The 26,597-nt window shown below is 45.2% G+C and overlaps 1 protein-coding gene across 4 annotated transcripts in view; it reads left to right on the forward strand.

Moving 5' to 3' along the window:
* THAP4 (THAP domain containing 4) overlaps window positions 1-26,597 on the forward strand; it is a 66,036-nt gene that overhangs the window by 15,040 nt on the left and 24,399 nt on the right. The window contains exons 3-7 of one of the 4 annotated variants that reach the window (XR_002094206.2): window positions 5,634-5,793; window positions 8,780-8,889; window positions 9,797-9,900; window positions 24,622-25,169; window positions 25,349-25,436. Coding sequence is in view for 3 of the 4 variants with exons in the window: in XM_059730822.1 (XP_059586805.1) it covers window positions 5,634-5,793; window positions 8,780-8,889; window positions 9,797-9,900; window positions 13,615-13,746 (506 nt within the window). In the remaining variant the exon portion in view is untranslated. Of the gene's footprint in view, window positions 1-5,633; window positions 5,794-8,779; window positions 8,890-9,796; window positions 9,901-13,614; window positions 13,762-24,621; window positions 25,170-25,348; window positions 25,700-26,597 lie in introns of those variants that run through there. The other 3 variants (XM_059730822.1, XM_006267031.3, XM_059730823.1) reach the window with 3 other exon arrangements.

Consider the following 26,597-nt stretch of genomic DNA (forward strand, 5'->3'; position numbering starts at 1 on the left):
CAGTGGCTTTTCCCTCTTGCTGCTGTCAGCCCTTCCTACTGCAGCTGCCCAGAGCTTGTACCAGGCTGCTCTGCACTGCCACTGCAATGTAGATGCAGGGCAGCCAGGTGCAGGCTCTGGGCAGCTGCAGCAGAAACATCTGGCAGTGGTGAGGGGGAAGGGCTGCTTTTCCCCCACGCTGAGCCACAGCGTCTGTCCCACACTGCTGCTGCTGACCCTGGGTGGGTGAGCCCAGAGCAGGGTCAGGCCACCAGTACCACAGGGCTGAGGCCAGTGGCAGCAGCAGTCAGAACGAACTGCTGCTACCTAGGCATACCCCACCAAACCCTCCCCCACAAACCCCACACCCTTCCCCTCCCTCCACACACACATACCGGTACGCCTCTGGGGGGAGCTCTGTGCACTGCTATGCGCACATACCCCACCACACACTCCATACCCACCCACGCATCCCCACAAGCCCCCCATACCCACCTACCTACGACCATGTACATCCACACACACACAATATAACTTAAGTATAACTTCATTTTGAGCTGTTATGCAGTCATCTCTATACACCATGCAAACACACACAAATCAGGACAAAAATATTTTTTTAAATATAAAATAAATTATTATCACTGCTTGATTTTTAGTATAGAATTTGTTTTTTTCCAGTTCCAAGATGGCAGACCCCCTTCCCAAAAGGAGTACTTTCGGGGGCAAGGTGAGGGACTTATGATGGCAAAGGTCAGGGGTTAGAGGGCAGGACTTTAGGTCCCAAGATGCCGATCAGGGGGGCAGGGCACCTGTCAAGGGACAGGGCTACCCATGCTACCCTTGACAGCGCACCAAAACTTGTTAAGCAACCCTCCAGCCAAAATAATTGCCCGCCCCTGGTTTAAAGGGTTGTTTGTATAAGGAGATGACTACTGTGGAAAAGCTCCCCACAATAGTGACTTTATTCTGGAAGCATTAATGTGGTTCTGAAGCAAAGTAACGACTTTAGAGTAAACCCATTTTTATTGTGTTCTGTACTGGCTATTCCAGAATGAGTTTGTGATGTGAGAGCTCTCCCAGTACAGGCTACGAAGTGAATAAATAGAACCAGTGGGTGCAGCAAACAATAGGAGGGAGGACAAAGGTAATGGTGATAAGGAGGTCTGGATCTGTGAAGTATTCACTGTCCTGATGAGTGACCCTGAGTAAGTCCCTTCTCGACTGTGCTTCCGTTTCTCTGCCTTGAAATGGGGAGGGTGATACTGAGCTCCTTTGTTCCATTTGAGATCTGCTGATGGAACAAGCCAGGTATTATTATTTTTTGGAAACTGCACATGCATAATTCAATATCAGCAATTTTCTTTGACTGGAGAATCTTGTCATTCTTCCCCTGTCTGAGCTAGCTAGTTTTTTTTTCCTTGCATCTGTCCTCAGAATAGCAAAGTAATTGAAAGTGGTTCTGCAAAAAAATCCCACCCCAAGAAATCCCATCTCAAAGGCTTGTTGATGTGATAAAGACCCCCATTTGCCACGGGGAAAAGATAAGGGGAGAAAAGAGGCTGCTGCTTATTCTGCTTATTAATCCAGGAAAAGTAACTTTACAGCAAAACTCCTGAATTACGCAGGAACAAAATGAGCAACACTGGTAGGACTGCGTTTATAAGGTCTTGGAGCCAGCCAACTCTGTTCAATTATCAGAGCTTGCTAGGAAAGTCACAGGTTGCTTAGCTGAAGAGAAGACTGAGGAACGGAGGCAGGCACCAGCAGGAGACTCTGAAACAGGGGGACTGAAAGGAAGGAGCCTTTGGGAGCAGCATCTTCAAGCAGGCAGAGGAACTGCTCTTGATAATTTCCCTGCTAAAGAATTAAGCTGCCCAGAGAGAATTTGTTGGCATGGCAGTGGGTTCTTTACAACCTGGGCTAATAGACCGGTTGCCTTACACACAGGTAAGCAGCTGCTTATGATGTGGTTTGGTTGGTACAGCAGCATGGACCATTCAGGTTTTTGCCAGCACAGCTGTATTTTGGACCGCACCCCTTTGGGCACTTTTACACGTGGCACTTTAATTAGAGTGGCTCTGAGAGCATCTGTAATTAAAGCGCTGCCACGGCTCATGTATCGGCATCCCTGCGCTTAAAAATGGTGGTGGGGGTGCTCAAACGAAAGCTCACTCGAAGAGTTTTAGTTCAAGTACCCCCACCACCATTTTTAAGTGTGGGGATGCTGATACATGAAATGCAGAAGGCTGCTGGAGCATGGAAATTGCCGTGCTCCAGCAGACTCAATTAATAGACTGCTTCAACATGCTGGAATTCCAGCACATCAGAGCAGCCTCCACGCTAGTGTATAGGCATCCTTTATGTCTGTAATGGACAAAGCTATGTTATGGTATCACTGCTGCCTGAGGGATCATGTAACTGTGTTACTTCCATATGAGGCAGGGACAGAGCCACTGAAACATCTTTGTTTGCAAAGCAAAGGCAGCCAGCCAGTGCTTGACTCTGCATGGTGCAGGAGGGGATTTAGCGCCAAAGCCTGTCTCTGAATTAGAACGATCAGGAGACAGCTTAGCTGTTCATGTGGGGCAAGGTACAGTCTGCTGGTAGAGCAGGCATGGAAATCAGGAGAGCTTGACATGGTCTGTCAACCAGGAGTGCTCTTGGGGCTTGTGTACATGCTGTGGAGCTGGTGGGCACAGAACAGGGCACCAGGTTTGGGGCGAGGACGTAGGCGAGTGGAAGAACACTGCAGCGTGGAAGAAAACGAGACGTGTAGTGGAAGAGCGGTGTGGACTAGGATAGGAGTGGCTGAACATACATGAAGAGTGAATCCCCCGGTCGGTTCAGGAGTGGGCGCTATGATGGAGGCTTGGTGAGCAAAAGAATGGACTTGCGCTGTCGCAAGCCCCTCTGCTCAGTGAGGGAGGTTGAAGTGTGTTCTGGGTTCTTAGTTTTGTCACAAAAAGGTAGCTCTGGTAGCATTTTCCGCTAGGGGGCGGCAGCAGTCCAGGCTGCAGAAAGCGCCACATTTCCAAAACATTGCTGCTGGTCGGCAGCAGGGCTTTTTCCTAAGCTTCTAAGGCAGTGGGCAGGGTGGGATGGGGTTGGGGTTGGAGTGCAACAGTCACTTCCAGCAAGCAGAGTATGGGAACATAATTGGCAGGAGAGCAGCACTTTCTGACTCGCTAATTTGCAGGCTGTCAGGGGAAAGGTGGGAGGAAAAGAGTTTCCTTAGGCAGCTGTCCTGCAGCAGCATATCTTGGGGTTTGCCATAGTAACGATCACTATAGTACCTGAACTGTGAAAATATGTAAGGCCCTTTTACAGCCTTGGTAAGTAATGTGGAGACCCTGCAAATGCTGTTCCTGGTGTAACACCAAAGCTAGTGCATAAATGTGTGAAATATTAAGTTGTGGCTCCCCAGCTTTTACCAAACCCCCTCCCCTCCGCATTTTGGACAGTCCTGTTACCTGGTCAGTGTGCAAGCAGACATGGCCCTTGCAAAATATTTGATATTGCTACAAGAAATCTTATCAATTTTACTGCAGGATTTGATCCCTTTATCCCATTGTTCTGTCTAAAATATACTTCAGGGGAACGGGATGTGTAATCAGTCTCACGTGAGCAGCCATTCTGGGGTTTTTAAACTTTCCATATTTGGAAAAAGAGAGACTCCATAAATGACAGAAATTAAAATTCTGTTGAAGGAGGAACTTTTCATTCTCTTTTTTTTAACTCCCTGTCCATCCAAACATGGGGCCTCCATCCTCTTCTGTGTCTTTTTAACCAGCAATTTGGACCTGAGCCACAGTGAATCTCACACTGACCCAGCAAGTTTTCCTCCACATCACCTTTTTAGGTCATTTGTTCTCTAATAATTTAGTCTCTGCCTCCCAGACAAGCCAAACCTGTGCTGCATTCCTGCTTGTTGCTATATAATAGCCCCAAGTATGTAAACTCCTCCCCACTGGCCTGAGAGTGTGAGTCCATGAGCTGGTGTGCAGGAGGGGAACAGAGTGATTCTTGGATCTTGATGTCCATCTTCACAATGCTTTAATATTTCCAGCCTAATCTTAGGGGCCACACCCATGTCTGTGTGTGCAGGGCTTCTCTGATGTAATGTGGGTGGTGTAAACCTTTCCTTGTTTGCTTCAGAAGCTTGGAAATGCTTTGCTGTTCAGATGGGTTCTCAATTGTCAGTCTGTCTCGAGTTCCTTGATTGTTTTTTTTTCTGATGGCACACACCCTATTAAATCACGTTGCACAAAAAGTGCTGAAATGCTGCTTATCAAAGTCATCCCTCTCCAGTGACTCATGAAACAAAACACCTTCTTTAGGAGACAGATTTCTTCTGATTCTATTAATGCAACAATGGAACAGTGCACCTTTCTGTTCCAGTTTTTCTTTAACCTTCAAGCATCAGTCTTTTGACTGGTTTATACCCAGCCAAAAGCCTAAGCAGAGTAGCGTTCACAGAAGCCCTGCCTCCATTTCTAGCAATGGGAGAGCAGCTGACTTAAGTGTTCAGCAAAGAGGAGGGAAATGGCAACCTTACTGACCTCTTCCAGCACCAGCTTCCGGCCCTGCTGGTATCTTGCTATTTTGTATCCAAGCATGAATTGGAGTCATTCTCTCTTTGGCTTAGAGCACAGCAGTGTTTTTCAGGTAGGCCTGTTTAGGGGTTTCTGCCTGAGTCCTTCTCTGCTGGATTCTCTCATGCCTCTGTGGCTTCCCTTGGGAGCACATTGGTGAGATATTGAATAGGGCAGTTCTGGGTCAGTGTAAACAGTAGTTATCTCTATTTTAGGTTCACCATTCTTATAATCTTTTCGGTAGGAACATGACCTGTAAAATACTCTGGCCTGCAACCCCCTGCTTTGTAATGAAGCTGGAACTTGGTTGGCAAGAGGGTAAGGTCATCACTGTTTCAAGTACTACAGAAGAGTGTATCCAGTCCTTTTGATCTCAGAAATGCTTCATTTTCCTTTCCACCCCTGTTATGTTCACATCCCCTCCAACAAGGTAGCATCAGTCGTGCTGGTGGAAAGGGCTGTCACTCATGCTTTCTTGTGAAGCTATATTTAAACTGGTTGTCAGAAGGATCCTTAATAGCACAGGTCCTACATCTTAGCCCTTACTAGAGAGCAAGGCTAGGCTTTTGAATCTTGAGTACCAGAATTTGGGCTCCTAAACTTGATCTGATTTATTTTTTTTAGAAGCACTGAATCAGCTACACTATATACCAAGCCAAGAGGAACCTGCAGATGCTTAGCTCTTCTGAAAAATCACATAATTAGATGGGTAACTATATTTTGGTGCCTACTTTCAGGCCCTAAATTTTCAGTGTTCTGATTATGATATTCCCAATCTATATTGATGGGAGGAGCTTGAGGCTGGTCACTTCCATAGGTGCTGGGTGCAATTAAGTGTCATTTTAATTGCAAAGCTAAGAGGCAGATTCATTCTCCACAGTTTTGTTCCTCAGCAAAGTTCATACTTTGTAGGTACCATTGATTGGGTCAAGGAGTAATGACAGCACACAGTAAATAGCAGAGAGGCTTTTTGGGGCTGACCTTTACTGTACACAGCTGACAAGACTTAAGTAAATCTGTGAATCCCAAGTTTTCTAATTCTTTCTTCCTTCTTCACAGAGACCCCCCAACTGAATCCTGTGATTGAGCCCCTCTCGTGGATGCTGGGCACCTGGCTTTCAGACCCCCCAGGAGATGGCATCTTCCCTACAATGAAGCCATTTCAGTACCTGGAAGAGGTGCACATCTCCCATGTTGGGCAGCCAATGCTAAACTTCTCGTAAGTCTAGAACTGTTTGTCTTAGCAGTAGCCTTGGGGTTGGAGTGTGCCCAATTCCTAATGGGTTTGCCAGCTGCACATTAGAAAGTAACATGAAAATTATTCACTCATCAGATGAGAGTATTTGATGGGCTCAAAGTCACCTGATTTTTTTCAGAAATGCTGAACAGCCCGGACTCCACATGCCTGGATGACACACCTAACCATCAGCAGCTGTTCACCTGATAAAACATGCAGTTGTGCTTCCTTGCAGTTGAACATTGAACAATTATGGTACATTTAAATAGGAACACAGATGTGTGTAGGCAGGATTAAGCACTCAGCCATGCCTCTGAGTATTGCATATGGTAGTGACCTGTCTTCTGCAAGCTACAACAAATCAACAGAGTCCTTCCTTATGGGCCCCAGGGTAAAATGTTTTGAGAGCCCAGCACTGGAGGAATTGGAAGGCTGGGAGTGAAAGTGGTTCTGAGAGAGAGACCGAGCCTCTCTCCATGCAGCCTACACAGTACTTGCATCTTAAATATTCTTCTTAGTCACTTAAACTTAGGCAGGAGGTAATGAATTTAGAGGCACACAAATTTACACTATCATAATGCCCAAGACAGGCAGTCTTCCCACTGAGCCAGAGAAGAGTATCCTTAGAACAGCATCTGCTCTGCTTCACTTAGTTTTGCTTAGACCCCACTACAGATTTAAGTGAGCTATCTATGTTAATTAACCATTTTGGATATGTAGGTTTAAGAAACTGCATGTGGGGAATAAGCAAGAGATTTGGAGCACATTGGATAATACTTTCAGTAACAGCTTGGTGTTAGCCTGCTACTCTTTAGAGGTAGAAGGATCATTGTGCTGAATTCAGGTGGAAAGAATAGTTGTAGGCTCTCAACACTGTGCAAAAATGATGCATGCATTCCAAGTGCACACAGATTCTTTAGTAGCATCATTATGTCAGTTAGGCGTGTGATCTGCACTGGTACAGTTCTAGTGTAGATACACATATCAGTATAATTATTTCCTGTATGAGAACAAGTTATACTGGTATAAGCATAATTATGCCAGTAAAACTCATTCATACCAGAGGGGCTCTACTACTTTAATTATAACGGAGCACTTAAAGCTATATGCCTTCTGGGGTTAGGCAAGGCCAAACCCCAAAGGACCCATTTCTGCATTCATAAACAAAAAAAAAAGATTAGTGAGCAATGTAAACTGCAAGCACACAAACCTTCCCATGATTGGGTGCCCAGCTCCTCTCATGGTTTCTTATTCCTAATTCTCCCAAGTGTTTGGATTGTTGGAGAACGTGCTGATGGTCTGTGTATTGGGCATTCTGTGTGGTAGGTCTCTTATGCATGTAAAAACAATGTTTCATAATTACACCTGACTTCACATGTGAAATATGTTCTTTGAATGCTTAGCTCGGAGTGCTTTTTGGTAATTAATCGTTGCTGCCACGTGGCAGACCCTGACGTGTTCTTGGGTCCATTCTGTACTTGTACACATAACATCTGGATTTCTGCTAATTAGTTAGAGCACTTTACAGAGTCCAGATACAAGCCCCTTTTGAGAAGAGGGGAGATTTCTGTGATCCATTGCAGACTGTGATGGGGATTTCAATAGGTTCCTAGTCAGTGTGCATGTTAGAGTTGTGGGAAAGGACTACTGCTGATGTATGTCTGTAGAGTACTGTTTGAATAGAGAGTCCCCAGAGTAGAAATAGTAGCAGCTCAGAGGAAGGCTTGAATTCTCTCATTCAAAGAGATGAGGTATCACAAATTCCACCCAACTTCATGAAAGAGAAAGGAGCAATGGAAACAGTGCTGCACTAGTCTGGGAGTGCCTAATAATCAGGTGCCTACATTAACCTGGTAGTGCAATACCAGAACAATCTATTGTATATGCAGAGTAGGATTGTCCAAAACCCAAGTCCTTGAGTTGATGGAGATCTGCATGTCTATGAGCAGCCATGTTTGCACTTTTGCACTAAGGGCAGTGATGGTCTGATCTGTGGTGCCTATGGCAGGCTGATATTTGGAGGAGGCAGCCTGCCAACCTTGCAAATGAGAAGAAAGGCACTATTGTAATAACAGAGATTTAGTGGCCTAAGGACAAAGATATGCAGCAAACCATGGCCCCAAAATCAGAGAAAGAACTGGATGTTCAAGGATTCCTCTCAACCAGTTTTGTTGTATTGGAGGCCGAGTGGCAGATCCCAGGCCTGAGCATAAAAAATGAAGTACAGCTATCATTATTAGCAGTGGATGAAATGTCCTTCACAGTGTGGACCTGCCAGTGCTGAAGTGATAGCTACTGCTGCATGGCACACTGGTTACCTCTAGAGCTTGGGCATATTTCTTCATATTACTTTAATTGAAAGTTACAGTAGTGTAACTGTGAGCAATGCTAATTACTAGGGGTCTACTTAAATCGTGATTTTGCAGAAACCGCAAAATCTGGGATTGTCTGCAAAATCAAAAACAAAAATAAACGTAATAAAAAAGTGCTGGCTCCCCAGTGGTCCTTGCCACCACTATGGCCCAGCTTTGCAGTCCACCTGGGAGGGGACGGCAGTGGCTGGCGGGGCAGCATGAAGGGTAACGGAAAAGCTGGCTGCTGCCCCCTTGTCTCATTCCAGGCCTCTCCATCAATTGTTGGTGAGGGGCAGGGCCTCGTGAAGGGCAGCCAGTAGTCAAGATGGCAGCTGCCCCCACCCCTGTGCCTCTCCGTCAGTCAGCACTGAAAAGTGTGGCCGCTGGTGCACATCTGCAAAACATTCCCAGAATTTGCTCTCTATGCCTCAACCAAACCATGAAAAACTATTATTAATGTAAGTCTAACTACGATTTAAGTAGACCCCTACTGATGACATTGTGGTTGAACAAAGTACCAGTGTCTCTGAGATGAAGCTGGGCTAACCCCCCCTGTGTATTTGCTACCCTCATCACAGAGCTTTGGTAGTTTTAGTGTCCCAATTTCCCAACAGGTTCAATGCCTTCCATCCAGATACCAGGAAGCCAATGCATCGTGAATGTGGATTCATCCGCCTCAAACCTGACACTAACAAGGTGGCCTTCATCAGTGCCCAGAATACAGGTACCAGCCCATTGCCTTCCCAATTTGTTCTATTCTCTGTGAATTCTCTTGTGGAAGAAGGAAATGGCAGCACTCACCAAAGTTACAAAACACTATTGGACCTGTATGAAGTTTTCACACCTGCATCTGCCCTGAAATCTATATAGGTCATGCTGTAAGCACAGGCAGATGTACACTATGGTTCACAATTTCCTACTCCTAGAGTATGCCCCTTATTAAAGTGGCCAGGGTGCAGCACAGAACTCATAAGCATAGGGGCAGGGTAGCTTTTGGTCACCTTTGCACCCTCTGTATCCTGGGTAGCTATGGTACCTTGGCATAACTCTTGGCATAGACATCCATATGGCAGCCTCCCTAAGTTCCCCTACAACTCGCAGCACTACCTAGGATTTCTGTTATGCTACATATTATGGTCCTGTTCCTGACATGCCATTTGGCTTGGGTTATGTTCCTTAATTACCCAGGGTTAGGGCAGGTTCCTTGGAGGGCATCTTTATTTTTGTCTTCTACTTCTTCTAAAGACTGAAAAGAGGGGCCTTGGGACCCCTTTACATGACACCAGCCCTTTTACACAGTTTGAAGGCAGCAGAGTGGATATGAGGACCTCACCCAAGTTATTAAAACTGAAAGGATTTGAAAATCTGATTGACTGCAAAAAATGCACCTAAAACTGTCCAGCATTTTTTCTGCAAGGCTTCTGTTTGTTCTTTGCCTGCCTTCTGGGTTATCAAGCCTAATTCAGGTAATTTGCCAGTGTGTCCAGGATTCCACTTATTAATTGTGGTATTTGACCTGGCAGATGTTGCTGGGGATAGTGTTTAGTCGTACAAAATCATAGTACGTAACTGTAGCAGAGTTACCCTTTATATGTTATTGTGAAATTTAATAATTTTGCTTCTCATGCCAGGTCTTGTGGAGGTGGAAGAAGGAGAGGTGAATGGACAGGAGCTCTCTATAGCTTCTCACTCTATAGCCAGGATCTCCTTCGCCAAGAAGCCCCATGTGGAGCAGGTAAGCACCTTGAGGTTTCACAGAAAGCTGTGGTGATGAAAGCCATTCCAACAAATTGTTGATAGGTAACAGCCCCCCTAGACTTCCAAATGAGGAGATGCAGAGAATAACATGCCTTCATTAAAAATTACCTTTGGAGGTTCTCCAAAGGATTGTCCAGTTTTTTTCTCCCATCTTCTTTATGATAGTCTTCAGGAGGTCTTTCAGAAATTGCAAGACCAGAAGAGGACCATTGTGATCATTGTCTAGATCTTCTGTGTAACAGTGGCTGTGGAACTTTCATAAATTAATTTTGTATTTGAACCAGAGCTTGTCTTTTAGAGAAAATATCTATCTTGTATTTACCATTCCTGTTTGATGCCCTTAAGCAGGGATTATCTTTCTTACTTTTGCGGGCCTGATTTTCAATGACGCAAAGGTTTTTACATGTACTTTAAGGTCCTCTTTCCTGCTCTCCTAGCTTAAAGGGGCCTTCTCCTAAGTATAATTATTAGTAATCCATTACCTTTCCTCCCCAACCAGCTCAAAGGCAGCTGAAGCATGCAGTTAGGTTTAATTCAATGGAAGCTTGTGAAGTGCATTAAGATACTTTGCGGGAAGGGGCTAGAGATGTGGTATGTTGCGTTTTTGTCTCACACAACACTATTTTGCAGATGACACCAAGCTGGGGGAAATAGTAGCGGGTAGGGCTAGGATTCAGAGAGACCTAGACAAATTGGAGGATTGGACCAAAAGAAATCTCATCTAGTTCAATATGGACAAGCACAAAGTCCTGCACTTGGGATGGAACAACCCCATGCACTAATACAATCTGGGGATCAAGTGGCTGAGCAACAGCTCTGCAAAAAAGGACTTGGGGCTTACACTGGAAAATAAGCTGAGTATGAGCCAAGAGTGTGACCTTGTTGCAAAGAAGGCTAAGGGTGTACTGGACTTCATTTGTTGGAGTGTTTCCAGCAGATCAAGGGACATGATTCTTCGCCTCAAGTCAGCACTGCCATATCTGGAGTTCTGTGTCCAGTTTTGGGTCCCCCACTATAGCAAGGATGTGGATAAATTGGAGTGAGTCCAGCAAAGATCAATGAAAATGGTTAGAGGGCTAGGGAACACGATTTATGAGCTTATTCAGTCTGGAGAAGGAAGACTGAGTTGAATAACAGCCTTCAACTACCTGAAGGCTGGTTCCAAAGAGGATGGATCTCAGCGGTGGCAGATAATGGGACAAAGAACATTGGGCTCAAGTTGAACCAAGGGAATTTAAGGTTAGATACTAGGAAAAAATTTCTCACTAGGAGTGTAGTAAAGCACTGGAACAGGTTACCAAGAGAAGTTCTGGAATCTCCATCCTTGGAGGTTTTGAAGACCTGGGTAGACAAAGTCTTGACTGGGATGATCTAGATGGAGATGGTCCTACTTTGAGCAGGGGGTTGGACTAGATGATGTTGTGAGGTCCCTTCCAACCCTAATTTTCTATGATTAAGGAACAGACACTGCAGTGGTGGAGGATGATGTTTAGCTAGCAAACACAGCACAACATTAACACAGGGAAACTTGCTACTGCAACCTATCTTTTAATCTCCATGCACACCCCACAGAGCCTCTGTTTTTAAGGTCTTATTTAAAAGATCCTTGCACACTAAAATGCTTGTTAGTCCATGTATCTACCCTGGGAAGGAAAAGAAATAGGTTGACTTAGAATTATTTGTTATTACTGGTGTCTCTCAACTGATGCAGTATGAAGGCACACAAATTGCTTGGGAGGTTTAACAGGTTCAAGCACCTTACGTCTGTGAGATACTTGACTATCAGTCAGTTCAGCTTGGCACTCTAATTTTGGCTTTAGGGCTCCAGTTACCTCTGGAATCTCCCCCCTTTAATTTGCTTTCTTTAATATTGGAGGCGGGGGTGGAGAGGGAGCTTGGGCTAGAAGATGTAGCTGGACAAATGTCAACTATGCAAAATAATTTCTACTGGCACAGTGGGGAGAACTACAAGTCCAAAAATAAAGCCTGTTTCCTTCAGATTTTCATGATGGGCCTGTTCCAAAGTCTTGGAGGCATTTTTGTTGCTGCAGTTTTAACTTTGATGGAATTGGAATCAGGCCCTCAAGACGTGCACACAAATAATTGAAGCAAAATGCTAGCTACTTTTCAATACATTTCCAGATGGATTTTTCCTGAAGCTCCCCTATATCAGAGTTTCTTAAACTTTTTATTAGCGTGGGCCCCAACTTAATTAAGAAATAATCTTTCCTTCTCTCATTCACAATTAGACATGTTGAGAGTTGTACATGTTGGCTGGCTCCTTTCTTTCCTGGACACTTGTATGTTGCTACTGGCCCTTATCCCACCAGTGATGGCTGGCAGCTCTGACTTGGCTGCCAGCTCTGATCTCAGACAGCAATTCTCCGCTCTGGTTATAGCAGTGCCTGCTTGGTGCCGCAGAGCTAACTGCTTGTGGTTTCCAGACACCAGTGTCTGTATAAATAGCAAGTAAACAGGGGGGAGAAAAATAAACATCTTGTGCCCCCTGCAGCATAATGTCTGCAGAAGTTTTCCTAAGTGTTCCCTGCAGCTTTGGATGCTGGGTTAATAGATGCTTACACCAGATCAGGACCAAAGTCAGTAGGCTAATGAGAAGCTCTGGCTTCAGAACAAATGCAGTGTTGTGTTCATGCATGTAAGTGTCAGAGAACTATTAATAAGTTCAAGCATAATTTCCCTTTTCAGGGACTGAATTGTGTGCATTAAATGTACTACAGACAACCTCTGATGCTTCAGCATGATTCTTAAACTAGAATTGGGCCTTATTTAGTGTAAAACAAGTTTATTCTTTATCTTGGGACAATAGGGTTTTAATATGTTTCCCCAGTAATGCTTGTATAGAGGGGGCCTGTGGCACTTTGGAAGCAAGACTAGTTTCTCAGCATCCCATGAGTGGGGTGTGGTTTTGTTTCCTCTGGGAAGTCTGCACACAGGTGTTGGCTGCTCCCATTTGCAACTGGTTTACTGCGTGTTGGATTTCTTCCATTCAAGAGGATAAGCTGCTAAACAATCCAGTCTCTTTTCCTCTATGCATCATTTGTAATGTAACAACAAATAAGCAGCCTCTACTGTGACTTGTACAATGTGCAGTAGCAGGTGAGTTTGTCATTGGGGATCCTTTAGCTGCTCTAAGTGTGAAGTGACTTGCACAGGTTGGGGAGCAATGGCTCCAGTGGTATTTGTGGTCTGTCCTGGTGTCTGTCAGGGAAAGTCCCACATGTGGCCTCTCATGTGGAGACTATTCTTTTTTTTTTATGGGCTGTCTGCTGTGCCCCAGAGCCATAGCTATGATCTACACTTCTGATTAAAGGAGTCTAGGAGGAACAGTAAACCGAAGGAGGAGAGACAGTCTGTGCTCTGTTATGTCTTCACTGTAGAGTTGGACGTGGCTGCTACTTGGTCCTAACTTGGTTTCATCTAACACAGAACCTTCTCGCCCAATGTTACTGGTACTTTCATCCAAGACAAGCTGATCTGGCTGGAGGCAACACTTCTTTTGTTAAGGCTGATAACCCATCTCCGTAGCTGCAAGGATGTAGACCAGGGGTGGGCAAAATACGGCCCGCAAGCTGGATCTGGTCTGCAAGGCCATTCTATCCAGCCCGTGGGACCCCTAAAAAATTTAGAAAATTAATATTTCTCTGTCTTTGGTTCCTGTAAAAAATGACAGAAACCAGGGGCAGCAGGACCCAGGGGAAGTCCAGCAGACTCCAGCAACAGCAGCACCCTCCTGGCCCCACCTCCCCAGCCAAAAGCCCCAGCAGGGACCATGTGGTTGCCCCAGCTCAGGAAGCTCAGGTAAGGTGGGTGGTGGGGAAAGAAGGGCAAGGAAGGAGCCTGGGGAAAACCAGCCCCTCCCCTGCCTTGTGGCCAGTGCTCCCTGCTGCAGCTGCTCGCAGTCCACATGGGGCTGTCCTGAGCAGGCACAGGCAGCCCCATGTGGGCTGCAGTGCGGGTCGCCAGCCACAGGGTGGGCGAGGGGCCGCTTTTCTCCCCCACGCTCTGCACCAGCTTGTAACTTGCCACCGCTGCCAACCTGGGCCCCGCGCCAGCTCCAGGCTTGCCCATCGGGGCTACACATGGCAGCAGCTGTGGCGCCCCCACTTTCCATGCCGGGCAGCGTTTGCTGCTGTTGCCTGCCCGGAGCTTGTACACTGGGCAGCCCACAGGCAGCAGTGGCAAACACTGCCTGGCACAGCAAGCGGGGGGGCTGCAGCTGCTCCCACCACAGAGCAGCCCCAACAGGCAAGCACGGAGCTGGCACGGGGCCCAGGCTGGCAGCGGGGGCAGGTTACAAGCTGGTGCTGAGTGTGGGAAAAGCAGCCCAGTGCCCCACACTGCAGCCGCTCGCAGCCCGCCTGGGGTGGCCTGTGCCTGCTCAAAACAAAATCCACTCAAAGCCCCTGCCCCTCAGCCCAGGCTCTGTAGCTGTCAGCAGATGCCCAGCCGCAAACATCTGCTGCATCTCCACCCCAGCCCCCACCTGTGCCTTCTCAAGACAGCCCCACGTGGGCTGCGAGTGGCTGCAGCAGGGAGCGCCGACCATGGAGCAGGAGAGGGGCCACTTTTCCCTGTGCTCTGCACCAGTTCGTTTCCTGATGCAGAGCAGGGTGTTGGGGCTGCACGCTGCCCCCTGCCTGTACCACAGGGCTGGGGGGGCACTGGGAGTGAGCGGGTGTGCAGGGCCCACACTGGTGTCCTGGGGCCAGCGCCGGCGGGGCCCAGAGCAGGGCGGCAGGAGTACAGGGTCCCGGCCGGCAGGGGCTCTATGGAACTGGGCTAGCTCCCCCCTCTACCTGCTGGTGCAGCCCAACCTGGCTCCATAGACCCCTGCCAGCCTGCGCTCCCTTCTGGGCCCCACTGGCGCTGGCCCTGAGACATTGTTCCCAAGATGGTGACCAGGGGGCGGGGCACCTGCCAAGGGGTGGGGCTACCCATGCAGCCCTCAACAGCTTGTCAAAACTGGGTAAGCGGCCCTCCGCCCGAAATAATTGCCCGCCCCTGATGTGTTGACTGAATCATTGTGTGTCCTCCATGCCCAGAAGGACAGAAAAGAATTCTCCCACAATTCACTGGGAGAGAATTTATAGTAGCTCAGCTTTACTAAAGCACACAAAACCATGGGAGATACCCACAGAAGTCCTAGTGATGTACACACAGGAGTGTGATCCCAGTGAAGATGCAGGAACTCGGCTGTTGTGAAATGCGGCTACTCACTAGGGCTAGGCTAACTGGGGTGTAGATCAGTAGGGCTAATTCAGCACTGAGGACATGCCCTAAGTGTGGCAGAAACTGGGCAGCAGACAAAGCTACAATCCCTGAGTTCTCAACTGGCCTAGACCAGACACTGCTACAAAGGAGGCTTAGAACTGCCAGAAAGTGAGCTGAGGCTGCTGTGTGAGGAAGTTTGCACTGCAGGAGATATGCTACTATGACTAGGGCTCTGCTGTGAAGGAAATTTCTGCCAGACCCCTCTAACTAGAGCTAATAGGGCCAAGTTGTGAGGAAGCTGATACTGCTGGCATTAGCATTGGCATATTGAGGACACAGCTGGGAGTCCCACCTGCCTTTTGTGAAGTCACATTTGCAGAATAATGGCTGAGAAAGCAAGAAGCAAAGGTCAATAAACTGTCAGCAAAAGGAGGGAAGAGCCCAATCTGTTGCATGCTTTTTACTGTGGTATGATATTGATCATTACAACTGAATGGCTTTAGTACCCAAAAATGAGGGTGGTTAAAAAGGTTCTATTTTTAAGAGGTGACCTCTGACTGGAGGAAGAACGGTTATGTTTGATTCCTGACTTGCAAGGATCAGAATTTTTCAGTTTGACTTTAACTGCACTGCCTTGGTGCAGGCACAACATAGTAAATAACTGTGGGCCCAAATTTTTGCAGAGAAGAGATGGTCTTAAATGTGTGTGGTCTAATTTGCATGCTCAGGATTGTACCCAGAATTGTTGGTGTCTGCAGAAGCAGAGGCCAGAAGCTGGAAAGCTTGTCCGGACAAACATGAAGTTTCCTTTTGAGCATGATTTTCTTAAGGAGCTGCAGGCATCACTTTATTTTTTTCATTTTTAATGGTTTGTAGAGTGCATATCACCATGGCATCAGAGTTCTTAGTTACAAACATTTTAACCAGCTTGCCATATGTGGACCTGCTTGGTGTCGCAGCTGCTGTCTGATGTACTAGAAGCAGAATTGGGAGTGGGGAGGGGGGAGAGAAGGAAGGGAAATTCTCCTTAAAGGCAAACCAGATAAATGCCAGATTTACTTCCTGGAAGCTTGTCTGACTCCAGCTCTGACAGTGGGCACAGGGATAGGAATTCTGGAGTTAAGACCAGGTGAGGAAGCCCTTATTCACGTCTTGGAGTAGAAGGCAAGAGGGGTCCCTCAGAGAGTTAGGTCATGCAATCTTTAAAAAGATCACCAATGCCTTGACTTGTACCTGGAAGAAAGAAAGAGAGAGGCACTGCAGAGATGAGTGTGAGTGTTACAGTCTGCTGGTTATTGATTGAGCTCTGAGGATGTGGTTGTAGCAGAAGCTTCAGCAGGTACAGACTTAAGTGTGAACCTTGTTACCAGAGTTTACCCAAAATCCAGCTGAGGCATGGATAGTGGTTACTAGGGCTAGCCTGGCTATGCCTGCTAAGAGTATGGAAAGAATTGCCTTTTGCTGATACAACTTAGTCATTTCAGGCAGGTGTAACTGTATCAGCAAATCTTGCAGGTGCATCCCCACTGAGGGTTTTCCTGGTGTAGGTAGATTAGCAAAGCCTTGGTAGGATAGTTTATCTATGTCTAGAGGCTTCTTGCGGTCTCCTAAACAGATGCATATAACAAAAGATGCTGTAGAGTTAACTTTGCATAGAGTCCAAGTGTATACAGTAGGTCCAAGAAGGGCTTTGAACCCTTTAGATGGAAAGGGGGTTTACACCTTCAGTTGCTGGCATGGTTACAAAGCTAGTAGTGGAAGCAGAGTTATTTCAGTTCCTATCCTATTAGTCAGGCCTATGCAGAGGGATGAGACTGTTAGACTATTAAAAAAGAGACCAGAGTTGAATATCTTCAGTACATGGAGGCTCCCACAATTGTCACAGTCCTGCAGTTCTAACCCTGGTAATGCAGCATTAATTTCCTTTCTCCTGTTTATATGACTAGAACTTCTTGCAGGATCTTCTTGGAAGTTCATTTCTTCTGTCATTTATTTCTTACCTGTTTTTGTTTGTCCTGAAAACCCTTTTCACAGTAGCTAATTGTGTGGCATCACAAATCATTGTGCTAGTGCAATACATTCCTTTGTGTTGTCTCCAGTATCAGGGGCTGAACTTGATGACCTGTCAGTCTCCTATTACTATGACTTCAGACAGGAAAAGAGCAGCTGAAACCACTGATATGACAGATTCTGGTTCTTTGTAAATGAGAAATACAAAAAGGATGAGCTATTAACACAGTTACATCAAATGAACAGTTGTCAAATATTCCATGAGACATCAACAAATTTGTATTCTGCATGGGTCACAATGGAACATTTTTTACTAAGTAGAAAGGAAATGCTTTATAAGATAGTTTTACAGTTGTTTTAAAGCTAGAAGATGCATTTTCAATAGTTGACACTTTAAAGTGATCCCTGTACTGGTTCAGGAAAGGAAGGGCAAGTGGTTTTATTAACAAACCACATTCTCCTGTGAGTGCCTAGGAAACTTTGATTGCTAAATACTTTTACTTTAAAGGCTGTTCTTTAAAACCTTCATACAGTGTTGACATTTCTCTACCTAGATAAGAGCCCTATCGAGCCAAATTCCCACCATTAGCTTATCCAAGCTATGCTTACAGCTATGTTCCTCTGAGGGTGATTTATGTCTGTAAAGCTGCTCTATAGTCTTTCCCTTGCATTGGGAAGGGAGCTATTATTTCACATACCTCACCCAGTTCATGTAGTAGAGATCTCTAAGGGATATTGTCCTTCTCCCCCTGCTCTTCAGATCCAAAATTGTGGGAAGCTGGGTAAATACTTCTGGTTATTCACTACTACTTAAAGAAAGCTGCTACAGTACCTCCCAGATTCTATCCCTGGCACTTTTTAAATGCCTTGTGTCACACACCTTCCCACAGCCTCCCATCACTTGGGCCAAGACAACCAAGCTGCACCTTTCACACGTACAATGCCTAGTATGGATGTTTCCTCTCTCCAGGCTGATTTTCCATGAATTCATGATTTCTCACTCTTCTTTGAAAAGCCTGGCATTCCTTTTGCTTCTCTGATATAAATGGACTGTTGTCCTTGTCAAAAACAACCTCCCCCACTTTTGACTCAAACTGCTTTTATAGAAAAAACTGCAACAGATAAGAATAATATTTTTTTGTTTGGAGTCTTTCCTTTAACTGGTTGTTCTCTATCTGCTGTGCAGTAGTACTTAGGAGCCCAGTCATGGACTGGGTGGAACCCCATTGTGCTTGGTGTCACGCAGAGTCCCTGACAACAGAGCTTACAGTTCAACAAACAGTAAGAAAACACTAAGGGTTTATTAAATGTATTAATTTCTGAATAGCTTTTAACCAACAAATTGAAGTTGAGTGCGCAGCACTTTTAGCTGAGCGCATAGTAAAGGTCCTTGTAGCAGCACTGCAGAGCCCAGCATAAAGGATGCTGAGTTAGTATTGCTCCATTTAACCTGCCAGTGGTAAACCTTAGCTGTCACAGGCTATCTCATCCTTTGGTAAGCTGGCAGGGTCCATGCTAGTGAGCAGTCAGCCAGGCTCTGTCTGAAGATTAATGATTCCTGTCTCCTCTTGTGGGCAAGTCATCCTGTCTTCTGTCCATAAAAGAGCTGTCTCTTTCAAGGAGTTAGAGAGCTTGGGCAGTAGTTTTTTTTAAAGTCTACTGCAGCAAATATCCCTTGAGCTGATGTTTTGTTTGGAAAACATGCATGGTTTCAGGTATTTTAGCTTATGGCTGATTTCTTTTTTCTGCTGGCGCTAAATAGAATCAAAGAAAGCCATTCATTTTATTCATGTGTGCATTAATTCTTTATACAGTTAATCCCTGCTTTGCCTTATCTGGCTCCCATGTTAAAGTACAAAGCAACTGACCAAAAACCAGCCAGTTTCCAACCTTTGTAGTTGTGATGGAGAAAGAGACAGAAAGATTTTGAAATGAAAAGATACATCTAATGTTGTTCTGTAAAATGTTGCATACATGCTCAGTTTTGGTCACTCATACTCTGGGGTTACAATGAATCCAGACATGCAGCTCAGATTCTTATGGTCACAAGTGGCATTTTTACGTAAGCAAGTGCCACAGCTCTGGGCATTTTGAAAAGTGCCTGGCACTGCCACTGCAACACTTGCAGTTGTATAAGTGGCAAAATGCATGTTAGCACTGAAAAGATGGCAGCGGTGCACTTTTGAACTAAAACGCATCAGAGGTGTTTTGGTTCAAAAGGGCGCCACTGTCATTTTCTGTGCACTGATGTGCATTTTGCCACTTACACAGCTGCATGCTGCACAGTGCAATTTGCCTCAGTTTGCATGAGGGGCACACTCGATCAACCAAAAGGCAAACAGAAGGCAAGTCAGAAGGAAATTGAAGCTTTCACAAAAAGACTGACTTTCGGTTAATGCTGCTCAATCCAGTCCCTTAAGATCAAGAAATTCAGAGCCTCTAGCTTCTCAATTAATCAAGCCTACTCAGAAGTAGCGGATCTCCGTTATGTTGCAGGACAGAAAAGTGTGTGTATAAATAAGGGGACCCACTTGGCTAAAACACTAGGGGAAGTCCTCTCATTTTTAAGCAACCCTCTCCAAGCTTCCTGGGCCCTTTTCCTTGTCAGCCCAGTCCATCCCCCCAGGATTGCTTCAGCAGGTTCAGTTACACAGCAGGAGATTGATTATGCCTGAGACACAGGATTCATTATCACTTCAAGTTGGCTGGAGTAGCAGAGTTGACCACATTCAAAGTAATTGGTCCTCCATCAGAAGCTTCTTTGTTTTCCTTAAGGGCTTCACAGAAATCAGCAGAGCAAACGCGTTTCATTGGTAACAGGAGAGACAATTGTCCGTGCAACCACAGAAATGAAACATAGCTTCTTCAAGGTTTGGTGGAGCTGCATGCCTGGGACAGGTTTCATATTCCTGTGGCATCTGTTTTTGTGTTCTGCAAAGATTAGATGGGGGGAGCCACCTCAGAGCAACTGTGAAGAGAAAATGCGTATACAGGGCAAATGCAAGGAAAAAATGGGGGCAACATGAGTTCATATAACTGCTGTGTGGATGAATGAACAGGGATATGTGGATGAGGCCAAATCCAAGGGTCCAGTTGTGGTTACTCCTGGTTCTTTGCTGTGTGGGCCAACAATTGCTGAGTCTGACATAGGGGCAACTGTCTGAACAGCATCAACTCTGTCCAACTTTGGGGCTGGTGATGGCAGTATTCCTGTGCCATCCTCAGTAGCCAAAATGATTATTGTTGAGTTGTGAGGCCTTTAAGGAGGGAAATAGTAAATTGAGGGGAATGAAAGATCCCTAAATATCAGTGACTCTCTCTCTCTCTCTCTCTCACTCATATATAGTGATATGCAGTTGTATACCATTTCTAAGTCACACTGCCCAGAAGGAACAGATTTATTTTGTTTCTCTTTGGACTGGGGAGTAGGGGAAAGTGGATGAATCAGTGATGAAAGCTGCATAGAGAAAGCCTGAACAGTAAGCTCAGAGTAAGGAAAATAATTTGTTGATTATGTTAACAAAAGGCACCTTGAACTGTGCAGTTCAGAGGAATAGCTCACAAAGGATGGATCATGTTTCTAAACACCTTGTGCTCCAACAAAGAACTCGCCTCCCTTTAAAATCTTCTACCTGGTTACTTTACAGGGCCAGGCCAAATGTTGGTCATTTGCCAGGACTCCAAAACCCAGTTTCCAGTCAAATCATTCCCTCCTCACTAATGTGCAACCAACTGGAATGTTTGTTCAGATAAAAATCCTGTTTCCCTTTAATTTTCTCCCAGGGCAGTGCAAGATTGACAATAATTTTCCTTTTTTGAGCAACTTTATTCCTTGTGCACCAGATTTCATCCTGTTTTTCTTGGGGCATTTGATTGCCTGAGGGACCTATAGTCTGAAGTTTGGAATTCCATTCCCAAAAGCACACGCAAGCTATATTTCCCTTAAGATTTTAAACTTATTCTCAAGTCTCCTTAAAATAGCCTTTCAAGTCAGATAATGCCTTGCAGCCAGATAGCAGCTGGCTCCTGAGGGAAGGAGGGCACAAAGAGCTTCATCACAGTCTTCACACAGGAGCCAGCAGCAGCTAGACATTTGGGTTACCGTGTTAGCTATCTAAAAGGACTATGGCACAGGAGGGCATACACAGCAATGGCAGCACTCCCTGAGGTACCATGTCTCTGGGGACTCCTGGTAGGCCACATGGCTATTACAGGCCAATACACTTCAAGGCATGACTGAGCACTCGGTTCCCTGGGAAGAGCTTCTGGCATGCAGAGCCCTTCGCAGACAAGAAACAGTGGTGTCTGCAAATGTAGACACCTGCAAATCTGCCTTGTTTGACATGTGCAGTCACAGATCTGTGCCACTCAGAGCTGGGAAATAGCTCAAGGTTTTGAAGTGCTGTTGTAGCTGTGATGGTCCAGAAGATATGTGAGAAGCCCATTCCTTCCCCTGCCAGTGGAGGATTTTCTCTTTTACTGTTGGGATTTGGGTACAGGGTCAGAATAATGAATATATCCCTAACTGCAAGTGTTAAAAAATGATGAGGTAGAGTCCTAACAGCCATGAAATGGGGTTAAAACCATGAGATTTAAAGATAATACATTTTGTCTTCCTTCTGTTTCCCTTCTGGTGTTTGAGCAATCTCATCAGTAAAAAATCAAGGGAATTGCCATTTAGAACAGCATTCACACACAGTCCTAGCCCATGTGTCATCCCACCCACACATCAGCACACCCAAGCACGCTTGACAGATTCACTAGGGGTCTAAAATTTAATGCACACCCATTCCTGACAGTCCAACAGAAATGCAAAAGCTGCACTCCCACCTCACACTGATTCACGCAAATTGGCCATGGGCGTACAGGTGACGGTGACAAACTGGGTCATGCAGGTAATGGTGACATGCCTGGGGAATTTTTACTTCAAAGTAAAAATGAATGAGTTCAGCTCATTCATGGAGTGCTCTCATAGTGGTGAGAGACTAGGCTTTTTTCTGGTTGGTTTGTTTGTCTGTTTGTTTGTTTTAATTGAACCAACTGTATAGTTGGGAGAGCTGTTGAACAAGCTACTGGATGCCTTATTCCCTTCCTCAGGTCACCAAAAAGGGCATCTGATGCTTGAAAGCCTGTCCAACAGTTCTCCCAACTATACAGCTGGGCCAAGGAAAGAGATTACAAAAAAAGTGTTGCCTCCAAACTCAGCTTGTCGGTTTCAGTTGGATCGTGATATGTGCTGTGTGAGCTCTGAACTGGGGAACGGGTTTGTTTTGCCTTTGCAGCGTGTGTGCACACGTGCATAAGTGTGTGGTAAGAGTTTCAAACTGAATAGGAATGTTGGCTCTGAATTTCTTGATCTTAAGGGATTGCATTGAACAGCATTAACTGAAAGTCAGTGTTTTTGTGAAAGTTTAAATTTTCCTCCCCCTTCCCCCTTATTTATAAGATTCCACTTTTAGGCAGCAAGAAGTCCTATGCCCTCATGATGATCCCTAACTCTTCTGACAACATGTATGTTATCTCCAACATTTCACACCATTTATTAAGTTTTAATAGTCATTCCCCATCTGACGAAGCTTCATCAGGCTGGTCAGAGGAGGGTCCTTTTGGATGGAGCAGTTGCTTCTGAAGCACAGTGGCAAGCCCTAAGTCTCTGACAACTTGGGCGTTTTATATCAAACTCTTATGCCGCCCAAAATGTACCTCCTCCCTAGCCCCATGTTAATTGTAGGGACAAGAACAGGATGGGAGGGAGTTGTAGCCCATGTTCTCAAACATCAGGAAGTACAGCTACTTCTGTGGAGGCAGCTGCCCCCCTAATGTGAGAGAGCGGAAATAGCCAATAATGTGAGTTTTTCTTGGCAGAAATGAGTAGAGTTATGTGGAGTTGGGGAAATCGCTGTTTGTATATTGAAGAGCAAATTTTGAAAAGCAGCCGGGCCTGTGATCTTATGAAAGTGCATATAGGGGCGGAGTTTGTGGGAACTGCGATTCCTTAGGTGAAGGTAAAAAATGGTGACACCAAGAGAGCCAAAAGCTTAATAAAAATATATTTTCCCAGGGAAAACAGCTAGATATCAAACCCTGAAAAATTAAGAAAAGTTCCATTGTCCTCACTTTTAAGTACTGGGTTAAATCAGTAACGTGAGAAATAGCAGAACCAAATCTTATTTTAACTACAAATCCCAATACAGGCTTAACCAACACCTCTGTCGTAACAAATGTTCCAGCACTGGTTGTTGAAGCGCTCCAAGGTAATGTAAATAAAATCATTATAAATGGACAAACTCTTGTGCAAGTTTCTTTTTAAAAGGAAGAAAGAGTTTGATAGAGATCTTGAAGGCTGTAGATATAAATACATACAGATGACAACTGGATCTTGCTAAGATGCATATCTTTTGGAAAGTATGTTGTAGAGGATGGTCCAAATTGTGGGTCCATTGGGAGCATTCTGACTGGAATGGCCTCCTAAGAGTTCTCAGTTTTTGCTTTCATTGTTGCGCACCACATTTAATGAACATTAAATCAAAACTCTTATCAAAACTCATTTGGCTAATGAAGCAATTTACATATTTGGCAGGGTTATCAGGCTGGGCTCCCGCCTCCTCAAGACCATTTCCGCTCAGTTCTGGGACTGTGTTCCCCATGAGAAGGAGCAAAGGCAACCAAATAATATAAACAAATCTCTTGGATGTCGTGCAAAAAAATCTCCACTGAAATAAGTCAGAGGGCCAAACTGCTGAACATGTGGAACTTATTGCAAGATGTGTTCTGGGCAATGTGATCACTCGGGGGTCCCACGACACTTGTAAATCACACGTGATTATACGATCGTTTCTATTCAAGGCCCAATGTATTCCACAGCTGCAGAATCCCCTGTTGCTGCTGAACTGTGACCCAAGAGCTAAGCTTCCAAAACCGATTGGCTTGAATTTTCCACTCTCAGAAGCTTTATGCTGGTGCAGCTCACCAACTTGAAGGGAGTCCTTGGAGTTGTGAAAACTGGAAGGTGTAGTCCAATGCAGGGCTTTTTCCTCAGGTGAAACAATAGCACCAAAATGTCGTACTCAACTCAATGGGTTTGATTTAAAATTTTGGCCTCCCTAGACATAGGGTACTTGTAGCAGTAACCATACCAATGCAAGTCTGCCAGCATAGATACTCTGCACTGATATGGCTTGCCTCTTGTAACAGCACGAGCAGTGCTGCCACAAATGGAATGAGGATTTACTCAGCAACTTTAACTATTTTGCTGCTGATCATTTTAGCAGAAGACAGTGTTTTTAATTCCACCTACCTTTCACTTAACTACTCGAGTCAGTTTTGGAAGTGCAGCTAATCTCTGTACGTACTGTAACGCCAAAATAATGAGCCTGGGGAGCTACCATACTGACTCTGTTGATTTTGTAATTAAAAATAAATGATCATTTAAGCACATTTGCTGCATAATTTCCAGCCTGCCGCGTCAGTGTGCTGCAGAATCCAGAACCACGCCATAGAATTTAGGTCCAGCCTGTTATGGAGTCCATTGGGTTCAGCTGTTTATCATCGTATGGCACTTGGCTCCATGTCAGGTGAAGCAGTCATTCTGCCTCAGGTGAATGTGATTTTAAATTTGAAATTATTCTTAATTGGGAACATAGAAACAATGCAGCTGCCCTAATGGCAGCTGATTTTCTTCTGCCAGAGGGGATGCTTAACAGCACAAAACCTTTGACACTCCAAATGTTTGTTATTACATGTGCTTCCTTCTGATGAATGTCATGCTTTCAGGCTGTCTACTGATTACTACTTTTCTGAGCTGTGCTTAAGGAAAAATGCTCTGTGTCCATCCCTCTGAGTTCACGGTGTAGGACTCAGCTGTGCAGAGCATAAGCGGTCGTCTCTGAAACAGCCACCTTCTCTTAGGGAGAGAAGTTGCCTGCTGACTTCCTGGAGGTTCCAACATAATGAATCCCGTTTCTCCTGGAGCTCTTGTAACAAACATACATTTTAGGGGCATAGGTAAGGAAGGATTTAAAGTGTTTTGAAGCTTTTGTGTGGAGAAGGTTGGGCCTCAGAAGGGATGGATAGCTACCTTCCAACTGCAAAACTTTACTCTGCCCCAGCTGCTGAGGGGGGGTTAATGCTGTACAAAACAAAGTAAAGGACTAATCGTTTGGTGTTTTATATTTCCCCCTTAGATTACCAGAAAATTCAGGCTCAATTCTGATGGGAAGCTAGAACAGACTGTCTCCATGGCAACCACTACACAGCCGATGACTCAGCACCTTCACATTACCTACAAAAAGGTGACACCTTAAATAAGTGGGGAGAGGAGGGTTCCCCTGCGACATGGGAGGAGCCTGGACATTGTGCACTGAGAACAGAAGCAGCTCAGGAAAGAAACACAGCAGCTCTCTTGAATCTGGGTGATCCACATTCACTCCCGACTTCAGGAGGGGGAGGGAGGTGACACTGGTGCTGTTGAGAATGTTACTCAGATGTTTCTGTAATGGTATATTAAAAAACCAAATAAAAAGCCTTTATTTTTATGCCTGTGGCTTTGGACATTATTGCTGTGTGTGGGCTGTAAATCCCTTTGCTCTGGCAGTGATTAAATAAGAGGGTTCTCAAGCCTGTTTCCTAGTGAGTTAGGAGAGCTGTCAAGTTCAGCCTTTTCATCTTTCTACATGATCTGAAGCAGATTGCCACAAATAAACTAGGAGCATGAAAATATCTACAGTACAGAGAGAACTCTCTAGAATTTGCTTATGAAATAGGGACTGAAGATGAGAAGAGAGCACCTCCTGTAACTGAGAGACTTGCTTAGAGGTCTAGAACCCGCAAGGTGTTTAGCAATCTCACTCCTTAGTGATTTTTTGAGACCCTTCCACTCCCCTTTACTTTAATGGAGAATCAGGCCCTAAAGGATCTCATTCAAGGTCAGTCAGAATTGTTCTGCTAACTGCAAGGGACTTTGGTCAGACCCAGAGTGAGTCCTCCATCAGTACAGGAGGGAAATAGCTCTGCAGATGAGACTCTTATCAGCTTAATTCAAAACACAGTGAACCTGTCAGTGAAGGTCACAAGGCAGAGTAGCGCTTAAAACTTCAATAAAGAAAGATTGATTGATTTGTGCAGTATCATCTTGGACTTTGGATTTGTGGTTCAGTCTTTGTCATAGCAGAGTTGCTGATTTACAACATCAAAAATACTGGTAGTTCTTCGTGAGAGGTAAGCATATGGTGTGAAGAATTTTGAAAAATAGTGAAGCCACTTTCTAGTTTGGGGCAGATGGATCAGGTATATGTTTCTGGAAAGGGGTTTAAAGGAAACTTTGTAACAAACTTCTTAAGGAAGGGGATTTTTTAAATTACTTTGCCAAGACTTCTGCTGCCTGTTTTAGATAAGACTGCGTGCTTATTTTAGTAGCTATTTGTTCCCTACAGA

Source organism: Alligator mississippiensis, chromosome 7, assembly GCF_030867095.1.
Source record: "Alligator mississippiensis isolate rAllMis1 chromosome 7, rAllMis1, whole genome shotgun sequence".
Lineage (NCBI taxonomy): Eukaryota > Metazoa > Chordata > Crocodylia > Alligatoridae > Alligator > Alligator mississippiensis.